Source organism: Protopterus annectens, chromosome 4.part1, assembly GCF_019279795.1.
Source record: "Protopterus annectens isolate FY-2018-M chromosome 4.part1, PAN1.0, whole genome shotgun sequence".
In the NCBI taxonomy this organism is placed as follows: domain Eukaryota; kingdom Metazoa; phylum Chordata; order Ceratodontiformes; family Protopteridae; genus Protopterus; species Protopterus annectens.
Window position 1 is genome coordinate 753,731,057 of NC_056734.1, and position 15,582 is coordinate 753,746,638.

General features: G+C 42.7%; 1 protein-coding gene across 1 annotated transcript in view; it reads right to left on the reverse strand.

Moving 5' to 3' along the window:
• The window catches only part of IWS1 (interacts with SUPT6H, CTD assembly factor 1), an 801,761-nt gene that overhangs the window by 538,706 nt on the left and 247,473 nt on the right, over window positions 1-15,582 (reverse strand). Inside the window, exons 7-8 of the mRNA XM_044070501.1 lie at window positions 14,817-14,874; window positions 3,061-3,176 (exon numbers count right to left, since the gene is read on the reverse strand). Of these exons, the coding sequence (XP_043926436.1) occupies window positions 3,061-3,176; window positions 14,817-14,874 (174 nt within the window). The remainder of the gene's footprint in view (window positions 1-3,060; window positions 3,177-14,816; window positions 14,875-15,582) is intronic.

The window sequence follows — 15,582 nt, forward strand, 5'->3', positions numbered from 1 at the left end:
AAGGCAGCTGAGAACCTCTGTCTGGATGAGCCTGAGAGCCCCTAATTAAAGAAATTAGATCTGCAGCTAAAGTCATGACCTGTTTATCAGAAGTGGGACCCTGTGAAAAAGATTTAGGAGGGTGAGACTTAACCTGGCTGGCAGCCTTAGCACGTGTGTAGGCCTTGATGGACAGACACAGGAGGCCTAGCTGCCCCACGTGCTGGAGTAACTGTGTCCACCGGAATGGTGTCGGGCAAATCTTGGGCTTCGGTTTCTGGAGGAAAATCAACAACCGGCACCGGGGTAGCCTCCGGGACCGAAGTCTTCGGTAAAGCGGTGTCATCGGCCTGGAGCGGTTGTGTTACCGCCTCCGAAGAGACCGATGCACTCGTGGTAGGCTTTAGCGTGGTGTCAGTGGAAGTCGTGGGCCGCGAATGTCGATCCCGGTCCTTCCGTTTTTTGGAAACGTGCTGTCGGTAGCTCCGATGGCATGTTATAAGAGTAAATTTCCCCAAAAAAGTCTTCCGCAAATTCTGCCCAGCGCCCAAGTGTGCGCTTATTGAAGCAACCACAGGCAGCACAGGCCGAGACGTCGTGGTCTGGGCTGAGGCAGGGAAGGCAGTAAGAATGGAAATCCTTATGAGGTATTTGTTTACTGCAAGACAAGCAATTATTAACTTTTGCAGTTTTATTTGACATCGGCTGAGGCAAGAAAAGGTTCCCCAACGGGGTACTTAGCTTTTTGATGACTTCGGTATCTGAAAACACAGGAGCTGGCCGACCAGCACTTGCGAACTGCTTCTGCTTCGGGCACCGCGCGGCAAGAAAGACTGAAGAAGATGGCGCCGTCTGACACTTTTATACCCCAGCCACTCTGACGTCGGGGAAGATGCGACATCAGCCGACGCCAGACCCAGACTTTGGAATCCGGCCGACCGAAGGGCTGCCTGAGGCAGGACAACCCATATGTCAGGACTGCAGTTGCATTCTTGAAGGACATCTGAAGAAAATGCCATCGGATGCATATTATATACCCCTGGCGTACTGACGACAGGGAAGAAGCGACAGCAACCAACGCCGGACCAAGACTTTGGAACTCTGACCGACTGCGGTACCGCCTGACAGCAGAATTATCCAAGTGTGATGACTGCAGCAGTGTAACACGATGAACATCAGTACTGGTGGCCATAGCCCTAGAAGTAAGAATCACACACACACTATGAACAATGAGCAGTGACCCCATACAATAGAAGAATTAAATTATTTAAAGTAGATTTTTCCTCACAAGAAGAAACTGCAGACAAAAACATTCGTCATATTTTCACGAGTCAAAGCATTAACAAAAAAAAAAAAAGTGACAATTCAAAATTCTGAAAATAAAGTTGCATAAGCATACAATGTTTTTGCCCAATACCAATCGATAATCTTCCCACCCTTAACAGAAACAGATTGGAATCAATTAAATGTTTAGCAGTAGGACTAACTAAAGCTATAGCTGCTGGGTCAGGTTTAGGAAGAGTGTATATAAACTTAAAAGAATGAGGAACTTTATACATCTCATCTGTCTTTTAAAGGCCAGCTGGCTGACTAGCAGGAAAATTGCAGCCAGTTACCACACACATCTTCCAAGGCTGACAGAACTAGAGGAACAGGTGAAAGTCCTGGTAGCTCATGGACTGAGAAACCTCAGTGTTCTCCCACTGAAAATACTACCACATTCTGGAAACAGTCTCCGAGAAAGAGACTACCCCTGCAGGGAGAATCAAAAACAGAGCTTTCCTCGGAGTCTGAATGAGAAATCTGAGGAGTAAACAGTGTATTTGCCCCCTCATCTGCCTGTCCAAATTCTCAACTTTTAATCTCTTCAGAAAAAAAGATGTTTCCCTTATTTCTTTTTACCAGAAATTACTTTATAAGAAGGATCAACAGCCTAAATTAAAACCAGAGTCAGACTTGGTAAACTATTCTTGTCCAAAGAAATTTTGGTAGTAAATATACACTTAGCTTTCAGTTTCTTTTGGACATGAAAATTGGGACCAACAGTGTTATTAATGGCAACAACTGTTTACCCCAGAGATGGGCACAACATACTGACAAAACAGGGAAGTCTTCCCTGTTACCTCTCCAAGGACTGACAAGAGTGGCTCTCCCTTATACACATAGGGAACCCCAACAGCCACAGAGGATGTTGCTAACCCTCAGTCCATAGTGGCTGTAGATCCTACACTAGAGGGATCTGGGGTAAAAGAATGGTCTGAGTTGAGACTAATGGCCATAACAGAGTCACCCACCTGCAGATGAGGCAATTTGCTGGCCTTCTGTGATGGCAAAGGCTGTTCCTTAACTTTTTTCTTTTTATGGCAGGAAGAAGGATCAAGCATAGGACCAACAGTTTGCTTCCTGGTCAAGCCAAAAAGAACTAGCAGCAAAAGCCAGTAAAAATTTAAAGTCAAATTTTTCACATAAAAACTTAGTAAAAAGCACCTTACAACACTTTGCCAGCTCCACAAAAGTAAAATAAACAATTTCTCCAAAGAAAAAAAAAATGGTTTTAAAGTATTTGAAACATCCTTTAAACTGCCAAGAAAAAAAACACTCGTTTGAAAATACAATACAGTCTTATGACAATCCCGTAAAAAAACAAACTCCTAGCTTTAAAATAACACGTTCCTGTTCAGGAAAGTTATTAAACTTTTTTTAATGGAAGATTTTCTCCCCTAAGGGAACATATCTGTTCAGTGAAGGAACAGCACAAGCTGACCATCGACCTCGGAAGCCTTAGTGGAGTGTACTCTGTAGTGGCAGAATGGCTCTGAAGGAACCTAAATCAGCCTTTTTAGTCACTCAGCTCAAGCTGACTGATGGTTTGGGCACATGGAAGTTGACTCGAAACTTTGGAAGTTGGCTGGCTTTTTTTTTTTTTTTTAAACTGAATTGTACAAGGTTGTAGCTGAAAAGGGACATTTGTGGTCCAGCCATCTACCTCAACAAATAAAGTCCATTGCCACAAGGCATCTCTTTAGGGATTGAATAGTTACTATCTTTTAAACCCCAGTATAAATCTGCAGAGATACTCACAATTTCCCACTTTCTTTGACGCCTTCATCAGAGTCTGATTCGGCAGCTCTCTTTCCTTTAGGTTTCTCAGCAATGACAGTTTCCCGCTCTCCTTCAAGATCCTCTTGGTTAAAGCCCTAGAAGTATTAAAAATACAAAACAACTAGAAAGTGGCTTCTTCCTCAGAAAAGACTGGCAGTGCTCCCAATTCCACAGCATATACAAATCAAATCAGCTTTACAGCAAGAATCCAAATGCAAAGAGTTTCTTCCTCATTAGTTTCGCAAAATTAAATCAAAATGTTTAGTCATAAAACTTTACAGGAAACAAGGAATGGTCTTCTCCAATCAACCAATTAAATTTAATATGTCTGTGAAATAAATTAAAGTCCATTTCAAATGCACAACAGTTGAACATTTTTTTTATTTGGACCCTGCAAGGTGCGATATAAAACAACTATTCAAAAATTTGGAATGATTTCTAATGGGGCTCTTAAAAGCAAAACAGACTGGATTTTTGTAGGAAACTAATCCCCTGGTTTTAATGACTGCATATTATCTCAATACAGTACATCCAGATGATCAACATGCATTAACGTAATGTAGGACTATTTAATTCTGTGGTTGCTAAACACCAACTTTATGCAGGACTCTTAAGACACTAACTGCTCTAATGTACCTCTTGCCTATGTCAATGCCTTACAGGGGAGTTTCTCAGAATCTTCCAGATCACATATGGAAAACAGACATCTAAGCATTTATCACAATTTTTATTGCTCAATACAGTCCTCTGTAGTCACAACCGCAATTTAGTAATTACATCAATTTCTTTCTCATGCAGGTCTTTAGAAAGGGGTGGAAGGAGAGAAAATAGGAACACACACAAACATCTACTATAAAACAGTAAGTTGCTTAAACAACTGTGCTATGCTCTTAAAATGTTTTGCTGTTGGAAATCAAAAAATATGGGAAGATTCCCAAAGCAGCTGTTACCACTTACATTAGTAACCAGAGGGAAGGTGTAGAATGCAACAGATAAAGAAGTCAAATCCATTCCTGGATCTAGACACCAAATCTATCATTCAGTGCTTTGAGAATGAATGGACTGAGAACTAGGTGGCTGCTACTAGTGTATCTTAAATATTTACTCTACAAAGAAAGGTTGTAAGGGCAACTGTCACTCAAGTAGTCTGCACTCAGATCAGACTAGGCAAGGCCTTTCTATAATGCTTATGGTAAAAATTAATGTAATAAGCAAGACACGTGGAAGTAGTTTGTTTAGAGACTAGCAAACCTTAATTCCCTTTAGAAAAAGAGAAGAACAACTGCTTAGTTCTTTCAGACTCTTTCCTTATATCATAGTTAATCTTCAAATGCCTCTGCATATCCAAAGAGTACACAACTTTTTCTCCCTCTATTTTGGCATCCTGGGGAAAAGATCGATAGTTGGACAGCCTGGTTCACAGACTACTACAACTACATTTGGCCTGAAGAGGGGGAACTGGTCACCCAGCCCTTATGGAAAGGCAAAGAAGGTTCTGTGCATTTAACTGCTTGGCATTCCAAAATCCTTCTGCCTGAAGTAATAGCTACTAAGACGGCTTTCAAGTCAAAAATTTCAAACACATAGTAGCTGCAGGTCGAAATGTGGGTATGGTTAATTTCTCCAGGATATTTAAATTCCTAAGATAGGTCTACTCTCTTCCTTGGTGGTCTGAGATGGCGGTCACCTTTCAGAAACTGTTAACCATGAGCCAAGAATCTAGAGAAGATCCATATACAGACAAGCAGAAAAAGCTAACAACTTCAATTTAAGGATGAGCTTATGCCTACTATGAAGAAAAAAGTTCAGACAGGTACTGCAAAACCAAGAACATCTCCGTTAGATTTGGATCAACCATGGTTCCTCCTTTAGCAACACAGGGAAAACCATTTCCATCCGGCTTAGTAGGACATCCTGGTACTAAGTATCCTAGCTTTCCTGTGTAATTTTAAGCATGTCTTCAGAATAAAAGTACCCAAAGAGGAGGAAAGTCAAAAACTCCAAGTTGCTAACTGGGAGTATGGCACAGTTTGGGTCCACAAAGAACCATCTAAACTTCATAAGGAAATCCAGCTGCAGTACATTCTTCTTTGTCAACATCAAGGAAAAAGAAAAAATCCTGTGTTGCCATAACCAGAAAGAAGCAATCAGAATCATTTCTGGTCTCTACTCACTTATCTTCTACAGTATCTTACACAATAAATGTATCAGAAGGAAAACCTAAAGAAAAATAACTGCTTAATTCAGGTAGATATCATCCACTGCCCAAGCCGGTTTGTGTGGAGCTCTAAGCAGAAACTTTGCAGCAAGAATTAAGTTTATCAGAGTAGTAGGTCTTAGTCTAGCAGTTCTGCCTTGCAGCTTTGAATATAGTCTCTCCACCATTTAGCTCACATGTGACACATGGCAGGACTGAGAAGCAACATTCCAAGGATCAGATCAACTGTTCCCAACAGTTACTGTGGTTTCTTGCTGGTAGCAATATTAGAATGGTAAACACCATTATGACCAGGATTCTCTTGAATTCCTGGGTGTGTGTGTGTGTTTTTAATCATATCCTGGAATGAAGCAGGAAGGCAGTTTAACTTCTTCTAGAGAAGGAATGGGCTGGATATTACTGTATCTAAGTGGGATGAAGGAAAAAAAAAACAAATGTAACTGGAATCAGATATGACTTTGAATGTTTACAGAGGGACATTACTTATGGAAGCACTCAAGGGTTAAGTTCAGGAACCTTTGTATCCCCTCCTGTGATAGGGACTGGATGAGGCAATCAACCAGGTAAGAAGAAACATAAATGCCCTTGGTTTTAAAATAAACAATTACTAGAGGCTGGCATTTTAAGGACTCTGGACACAAGAGGTAAACCAAAGGGCAGGGAGGTAACCAGAAATGCTGGCTCACTACTACAAACTTTAGATAATGGTGGTTCATGTATATGGATGTGTGAACGCATGCATCCTCGAGGTCTAGAATTTTCAGCCAGGCTACGAGGGAAGAGACCTAACAAAGCTAACCATTCTGAACTTTGGGACAAGAAAGAACTTCTAACTTTGACAAGTTTAATTCAGTCTTCATGTACTCTCTACTTGGGATCAGAAATGTCTTCAACAGAAACTCCTGAACCTTTACAACTAAGGACCATTTCAATATCCCCTAGGGCCAACACTTCCACGATAAGGATCACCACATGTTCCTGATCTTTTAGAACAGGAGGGATGCCCTGCATTTTCTGAATGGGACAGAAAGTGCTATCTGTAGTCCCTTGTCAGGATCTGCATAACCCATTTGTTCCCAATTATATTTGGCTAATTTTGGAGAAGGGACAGTTATAAACCTAGTGGTTGGTTTTGAATGCGAAAAGGAGGATTAAACTTTGTAGGGATTTTGTGGATTGGGGAAAGAAAAACGATGCAGTCACTGTCGTTCCAGAGGTAAAGTCTGGGCACCTGAGCCCTCCAAACATCCCTTTGACTTCTTGCTGCCATATCTTTCTTACCACGCTTTTTGGGGACACTGCTTGGTATGAGTTGGCTAACAGGTAAAACGTGTTTCACTGATAACAGTCTTCCTCCTTCTCCTCCAGTCTCTTAAAGATATCTCAGGCTGAGAGTTCAAATATTTGGATCAGGACATTTCCTTTGGCAACAGAGGGAAAACCTTTCCCACTACATCATTGTCAGGCTGGGCTTCAAATAGTTTAGCCTTGACATCCTCTGTAAAAGACAGTCTACAATTAGAAATGATCCTATAGCAGAAGCCCTAGGTGCTGCAATCACAGCATTGTAGCCACATTTTACAGCATGCCTACCCCACCTGCAAAGCAATCTGGTTCTAGCCAAATACTGTAGCCTTCAGAGTGTGATCTTTAACTCCCTTCAGTCTTCTAAGAATTGCCTGACAATATCTAACTGAAATTTCAGCCTGATGTTTTGCAAGTTTAAAGCTCTGAAGGGCCAGGTTGCTGCTATGCAAATATGTTGTAAATCAGGCCAAACGTCTGCTGCCTAGATCACTGGCAATGGGAAAGTACAGTTTTGTACCTACCATAAATGTAGATGTCCGATAGATATGCAACTGCAGTCCTGACATATGGGTTGTCCTGCCTCAGGCAGCCCTTCGGTCGTCCGGATTCCAAAGTCTGTGTCCGGCGTCGGCTGATGTCACCTCCTCCCCGACGTCAGAGCATCTGGGGTATAAAAGCATCAGCCGGCGCCATCTTCTTCAGTGTTTCTTGCCCCAGATGTCAGGTGCCCTCTAAGGAAGGCTGAATTTGTAGAATGGAAGAAAATCCAGACATGCACAACAATAATAAACAAATACACCATAACAGATATCCCCAGCTAGCTTGAAATAGGGGTAGCAACCCAAAAGGAAAAATACAGTGGGGTAGGTGGAAGGGAAAACCAGACTGCAGTTGCATATCTATGGGACATCTACATTTATGGTAGGTACAAAACTGTACTATGTCCTTCAAGAATGCAACTGCAGTCCTGACATATGGGTTGAATACCATAGCCAAACTGGGGGTGGTAGGACCTAAGATAAAGATGGTGTAGCTAGAATGCCCTGCAGGACTGCAGAAGCAAAGCCTGCTCTGGATCTGGAATATAAAGGCAGGTTGTAATGTTTGGAAAATGTATGCACGGAGCTCCATGTAGCAGCTTCCAGAATGTCTTTTGTAGCCACCCCCCCTTAGGAAGGCTGTGGAGGTGGCTGTAGCTCTGGTGGAATGTGGCCCGATATCGGCTGGCACATTTTTTTCCATGGAAAGAGTAGCAGAATCGAATGCAGTTTCCAATCCATTTAGAAATTGTTTGTTTGGAAATTGCCTTTCCCTGTACTCCAGCAGCGTAGGCCACAAAAAGCTTGTCAGATTGTCTGGTAGTCTTTGTTCTGTCCAAGTAGTAGCACAATTGCCTGTGTATGTCCAAGGTGTGCAGAAGCCTCTCTCCTTTATTTTGAGGATTAGGGGAAAAAAGTAGGCAGGTGAATTGCTTGATTTAGAGACACCCTGGATATCACTTTTGGCATGAAGGAAGGATTGGTTCTTAAAGAAACTCTGTCCTGATGAAAAATGAGAAATGGTGGTACTGCCATGAGGGCCTGTATCTCAGAGATCCTTCTTGCTGAGGTTATTGCCAAAAGGAAAACAGTTTTCCAGGAGAGAAATTGCAATTCAGAGGATGCTGCTGGCTCAAAAGGAGGAAGAGTTAATTTTTCCAGCACAAAGTTGAGGTTCCATGCAGGCACCGGTGGTTTCCTTGGAGGTTTGATGTTCTTTATCCCTCTTAGAAACCGTCTTAGCAAAGGATGAGAAAATACAGGAGGATCAGTGTTGTATTCTGCTGAAATCGCTGAAGCGTGTATTTTTATGGAAGAGTAAGAAAGGCCATTGTGAAGCATTTCTGCCAAATATTCTAGTATCTGTGGAATGCTCATTACTGATGGATCTTGACCCTTTTTAGTGTTCCAGATGCTAAATATCTTCCATTTTGCTGAATATGCCCTTCTAGTGGAAGGTCTGCGGGCTTCCAGAATGATTTCTTGTACCCTCTTGGAGAGAGTAAAATGAGTAGTAGTCATGGAAACTTCCAAGCTGTCAGCTTCAATGTTTGTAGGTTGGGGTGAATGGTCCTGCAATTGTGCTGAGTTAGAAGCAGTGGCCATTGAGACAGGGGCCACGGCTTGGTGCGAGTTATGCTCCTTAGTAATGGATACCAGTGTTGTCTCGGCCAGTCTGGAGCTATCAAAATGCCTTTTGGTTGTTCTGTTTTGATCTTCAGTAACACCTTGGTCATTAAAGGTAGAGGTGGGAATGCATAGACTGTTAGAGAATTCCAGCTGAAGGAGAGAGCATCCATCTTCCATGCTTGAGGATGGTGTGTCCTTGAGCAGAACTTTTTCAGATGATGATTGTGGTGAGAGGCAAAAAGATCTATGTCCGGCCTTCCCCATGCATGAGTTATTTGTGAGAAAATGCCTGGATGCAACATCCACTCGTGAGGGTCCAGAATGTTTCTGCTTAGACTGTCCGCCAGAACATTGTCCTTCCCTGGAACAAACTGGGATTGCAGCTGTATGTTCAGTTTCAGGGATTTTTCCCAAAGATTCATTGTCAATCTGCAGAGAGGGTATGAATGGATGCCTCCTTGCTTGTTTATGTACCACATAATTGTGGTATTGTCTGTCCTTATTAGTAGATGGCCCTAATGAAGAAATTTTTCAAAGGCCTCGATTGCATGAATCACTGCCAGCATTTCTTTCTGATTGATGTGGAGATGCAATTCTTTTGGTGTCCAGTGCCCTTGAATGCATCTGCCCGCCATGTGTGCCCCCCATCCAAGATCTGAGGCGTCTGTTGTGATGGTTTGGCTTGCTTGAGGCTTGCTGAAAAACATACCTTTGTTTTGCTGGCTTGCTTGTGCCCACCACAGAAATTCCTTTTGAAGACATGGAATGAGTGGTATAACTTCTTCTAGGTTCTGGCTGTGTTGAGACCATAAACTTTTTAGATACCATTGTAGCTTTCTCATGTGCAGCCTTGCCAGAGGAATCAGAAGAATGCAAGATCCCATGAAACCCAGGGCCTGCAGGACTTTCCTTGCAGTCATCTGGGTTTGCTTTGCTAGATTTCTGAAGTAATCTAGTAATTGTTCTTGTTTTTCTTCTGTGAGAAAAGCCATCTGTGAGTTTGTGTCCAGTTTGGCTCCTAGGAAAATTATTTGTTGGGATGGCACTAGTCTTGATTTTTGAATGTTGACTGTATCCCAAAGCCTGTAGTAAGTGAATGACATAGTCCAGGTTTCTTAACAAGGCTTGTTTGGTGTCTGCTTGTATAAGGCAGTCGTCTGGGTAAGGGTATATTTGTATCCCCTGAGGTCTGCAGTGTGCAATTACTCATGCCAGGCATTTCGTAAATACTCTGGGCACAGTAGATAAGCCAAAAGGCAATGCTGAGAATTGACAATGCTCTGACCCTGCAAGAAATCTGAGGTATCGTCTGCAGCTTTGTCTGATTGGGACATGCAGGTATGCCTCCTTGAGGTCCAGAGTAACCAGCCTAGACCCCTTGCCCAGCATGGGAAGGAGTTGCTGTAAAGTCAGCATTTTGAATTTTGGCACGATTAGAAAAGTGTTTAGTGCGGACAAGTCCAGGATAGGTCTCCATTGCTTTTCTTTTCTTGGAACAAGGAACAGTCTTGAGTAAAATCCTTGGCCTTGTTCCTGTGGAGGAACCTTTTCTATAGCTTTTATTTGTAACAGCTTTGAAATTTGTATGAGTGCCTCTGCCCTCTGATTTGGTGGCAGGTTTGGCATGCCTTTTCTTGTTGGCAGTGTATGGAAGTGGAATTTGTAGCCCTTGTCTATTATGTCCAGAATCCATTTGTCCATTGTAATATTGTGCCAATTTTTTTGAGAATAAAGATAGCTTTCCACCCAAAGGTGCTTCTAATTGAGCCCTGGTTGGCGGTGTCAAAGTCAAGTCATTGAGTCTGTCCTTGTTGAGCAGTGGTTGTTCCTGCTCCACCTCTCTGGTTAGTTGGCTGCCATTGACGGCCTCTGTAGGAGCCCCAATATTGCCCTCTACCTTTTGATCACCTGTTTTTACCTCTTTGATACTTGTCTGAATCTGGAAAGGACCAATTCTTTGAAGGCCAATTCCTGCTGAATCTCGGAGGTTGTACCTGGAGGAAATCTTTGACTGTACTGATTTAGCCTTTTCCTCAAGTTTCTTTAGTACGTCTTGCGCATTAGCACCAAATAGTTTTTGTTTTTCCAGTGGTGCATCTAGGAGCTTTACTTTAACTTGATCTGGCAATGTTTGTTCCTTCAACCATGCATGCCTGCGAATGACAGCCCTTGTCATGGCTGCTCTACATGAAGCTTCCAGTGCATCATATCCACACTGAAGGAAATGATTGCTAACCTGCTGTGTATTATGAACCAAATCCTGCAATGCCTTCCTATCTAATGGCTCAGGAGAGGCCAATTTCTTTTGCAGTTCATCCAACATGTATTCCTGATACTGGAACATATGAAATTGACAGTTTAATGCTCTCATGTTAAGGGTGGAAGAAGTATAAACTTTTTTACCCCACCTCTCTAAGGATCTAGAATCCCTATCAGAAGGTAGAGGATTCTTAGCAGTAGTAGTAACAGCCCCCCTAGGCCCCTGAGAAAGAGTTTCTGGATCAGCAGTGTGGGCCTTGTATAGATGTTGACAGGGGCAGCAGGGAGGGAATCAGGGGAAACACTGGAGTCTGCATACACATCATCCAAAACAACTAAAACTGGAGGTATAGCTAAGGGTCTATGCTGGGGCAACTTTAAAAATTGCCTTAACATTTTCCTGGAGTCTGAATATTCCTGGCCTTGTCACTAGAAATGCTCTCATAGAATGAAGTGTTTCCCCAAAAGAAATATCCTCTGGAGGTGAAGCGGAGGGAATGGATTCCTCTGCATCAGAATCCTCATAGGCCGGGAAGGCCTCCTCCTGGTAATCTGAAAGACCAGAATCACCAGAGGCCTCATCAGAGGATTGGGGTAGATCTACCTGCTCAACCCTAGGCCTTTTGTCAGAAGGCGGCTGAGAACCTCTGTCTGGATGTGGCTGAAAGCCCCTAATTAAGGAAATAAGGTCTTCAGCTAAACTCAATATCTGTGAACCAGAAGAGGATCCCTGTGAACTAGACTTGGGAGGGAGAGACTTAGCCTGTTTGGCAGCCTTAGCACGTGTGTAGGCCTTAATGGACATAGACACAGGAGGCCTGGCTGCCCCACGTGCTGGGGTAGTTTTGTCCACCGAAATGGTGTCGGGTAATTCCTGGGCTTCGGTTTCGGGAGGAAAATCAATAATCGGCACAGAACTGGCCTCCGGGACCGAAGTCACCGGTAAAACGGTGTCATCAGTCTGGAGCGGTTGGGTAACCGCCTCGGAGGAGACCGAGGCACTCGTGGAAGGCCTGAGAGGGGTGTCGGTTGGAACCGCGGACCGCAGATGTCAGTCCCGATCCTTCCGTTTTTTAGAAATATGTGCTGTCGGAAGCTCCGACGGCATGTTATAAGAGAAAGTTTCCCAAAAAAAGTCTTCTGCAAAGTCTGCCCGACGCCTAAGAGTGCGTTTATTAAAGGAAGCACAGGCAGTGCAGGCCGAGATGTCGTGGTCTGGGCCAAGGCAGGGTAGGCAGTAAGAGTGGAAATCCTTATGAGGTATTTGTTTCCCACAAGACAAACAATTGTTAACTTTTACAGTTTTATCTGACATCGGCTGAGGCAAGAAAAGGTCCCCAATGGGGTACTTAGCTTTTTTGATGACTTCGGTAGCTGAAAACACAGGAGCTGGCCAACCGGCACTTGCGAACTGCTTCTGCTTCGGGCACCGCGTGGCAAGAAAGACTGGAAAAGATGGCGCCGGCTGATGCTTTTATACCCCAGCCGCTCTGACGTCGGGGAGGAGGCTACATCAGTCGACGCCGGACCCAGACTTTGGAATCCGGCCGACCGAAGGGCTGCCTGAGGCAGGACAACCCATATGTCAGGACTGCAGTTGCATTCTTGAAGGACATCAATAATAAGCCACAGGGCAGATCTCCAGGTTCACTGTAGAGTTATCTGCAACTGATATCTTATACAGGAACTTCCAAGGATATCACACCTTGTAAAAATGATCCTGCCTCTTTGGAGCAGGAGAGATGGAAGTTTGGTTCCAGTAACACCGCCTCAAGGAAATCATGAATAGTGTCCTGATTGATGGTATAAACTAAAGGTTTATGAGGTTCAAGCCCTAGAAAGACAATGCATCTCATCTTGGAAGCACAGGGTTGCCTGGACTGCCATTTGGAGTGCTCCCTCCTCCTAGAGCATCTCCAAATGATGTGTCCTCTAAAAGAGACTGAAGGTACACTGTCTTCATCATCTGTGCCATAATTTAGGTGAGAGGGCAGCTGGCATCCATAATACAGCTTCTTCCTTTTCCTCACAATCTGATTTGTCAGGGCCACTCTTTGGAGACAGATCTCATTTTTTCTTTTATGGGAAGGGACTCGAAGTAGAAGACTGGTCAGGGACTGGGTGTACACTCTGAATAAACCACTGAACGCCTTAAGCCAACCTTAACCAATCATAAAGCAGCAACTGATGTAACATGGCAGATATCCTTCATGGCAGACCTCCTTAGGTCAGATGCAAGGGTCTTGCAAAGGACAATGAGAAGCCCCCCACCCTAAAATTAGAAATCTTTGGAAGCTCATTTACAGTCTCTACAATATGGACATATCTGTACCCTATCATGGCAAAGGTACTAAACTCCCTTTCCATAATTATGACAGTGAACTTCTAGGCCAGACATCTGGGGATCAGTTTCCAATTTGGAAGAAACTACTACAACCAATATCTGGGAGGAAATGCACTTGCCTGAATGAGGGGAGGTCACCTGAGAAGCAATGCCAAAAGCCAGGAAACAGTCAGTACCACAAACTGCACAGATGCCTCTGTGGATGCAATTCCCTTAGACTTACAAAAAACTTAGAAGCTAGCCTGCTCAGGAAGCACACTACCCTTCTACTTTTGGGTTTGCTTCTCCCTCTGTAATAACTTTTTTGTTATGACATGGAATCCATGCCACCCTGAAGCTGTGACTTTGCTGAAATAGCGTTAAGACTTAGCAAGGCCTGCAAGCATCATTTTGTCCATCTGTGACTGGAAGATTAATTCCCTTCTCTGAATAGTATTACAACTGAAACTCTGACAAACTTGGCAATTACAAATAATGTGAAAGAGACTAAACAAAGAAAACACTGGATAAGGAAGTTCTTATATTTGCCTTTTACAAGAGCACCTATTTTAACTGCACTGGAGCAGACAAGCCACACAACACCTATGACAGCTGAATGAAAAGACAACACAAAGGTGGTATGTATATATATATATATATATATATATATATATATATATATATATATATATATATATATATATATATATACACACACACACACACACAGATAAGATGCAATATAAAACGTAGAAAAATAAAAGTCAATAATATCTATCTGCTCAATTCAAGTCAACAGGCCTAAGCTGACGCTGGGCTGACAAAAGCTCAACATACACATATGTCAGTGGCAAAAAAGATGGTGCAGAAAGCTGTCACCTTTAAACCACAACATGCCAACATCTAAGTGAAAGTACAGTCCGCCCTGCATAACAGGGGGGTGTTCAGCTCTAATAAAATCCAGCTGGACACAGGCCTGCAGCATAGATTCTGTATACTATGACTGCAACACATGATCAGCAGTTCACTGTCGATTTACGACACTGCCAATTAAATATGCAAGAATATCAAGAACAAGTCAACCAATACATGCACTCCCACCAGAAAGCTGATGATGGTCAAATGAAGCTTTACATCATTAACCAGATCCCTGCTTAAAGGAAAAGGGATCAACCATGTAATGAACCTACTTTATCAAAAAAAAAAGATGGTCACCCAAGTCCATTTCCAAACCACTGTTGCAAGTCTTCCAAATGGAAATCAACTGCTGAATTAAACAGCCAAACTACAGACATCAATGGAAAATCATGGTTCAGTTCATAAATATCACACTTCCCTAAGTCTGCAAGTCATTTCAGGCAATGGCTCTTCTATCAAAACTCAATGTCTATGTCCCTCAAAATTTATCACTCTCTTCCTAGAGTCTAAACTATTTTACAGAAACATATGATATACATACCGTGAACTCCTCCTCCTCTTCATCACCGGACTCTCCAAAGATATCTGCTATCAGGTTCCTAAAGAACAAAAATGAAAGTCCGTTATTCACTTGTGATTCTTTTGACAACTGAGGAAATTAAACATTTTATTCTAGATAATCACTATTTTTCCCCACTGGTACAGTCAACATAAACACAAGCTTCATCTTAAATGATCTCGTCTGGACACACAGAATTAGTCAGCTCTACAGCACAGCAGCTACTTGTTAAAATACTCTAACAAATCTAACAAATAACCTCACTCAAACCTGGCTAGTCACAACACAAAAATTTGGCTTAACAGAAAATCTTAAATGGGGATTTCTAGTGAAGTGTTCTATGAATGAGGTCATCATTCAACTTGAAATCTGCCCAGCAGCACAAATATTACCACTAAAATTCATGGAAGTAATATCCGCTACTACTCTTGGCAGCTGCCAAGAGATCCTACAACTATATTTATGCCAAGATTCAGTGAGAGCTTATCTCATACTTAAGTTCTAACCCCTAATCCAACATGATGCTTTCCTTGACTAAGTAAATACATGAAATTAATCCATCATAAACCACTAAAGAATATGTCAACACTAATTCCAAAAGCAATTTCAAGTAGCAATATTTTCGAAAACCGGCATATTAGTACACTTTGCCACCATCCCCAAGGTGCAGCAACTTGAAATTGGTATGTACAGAAACAGGAGCTCTGGGATAAAGCTCCTAGAGAGAGAATAGGCACAACAGATGCAA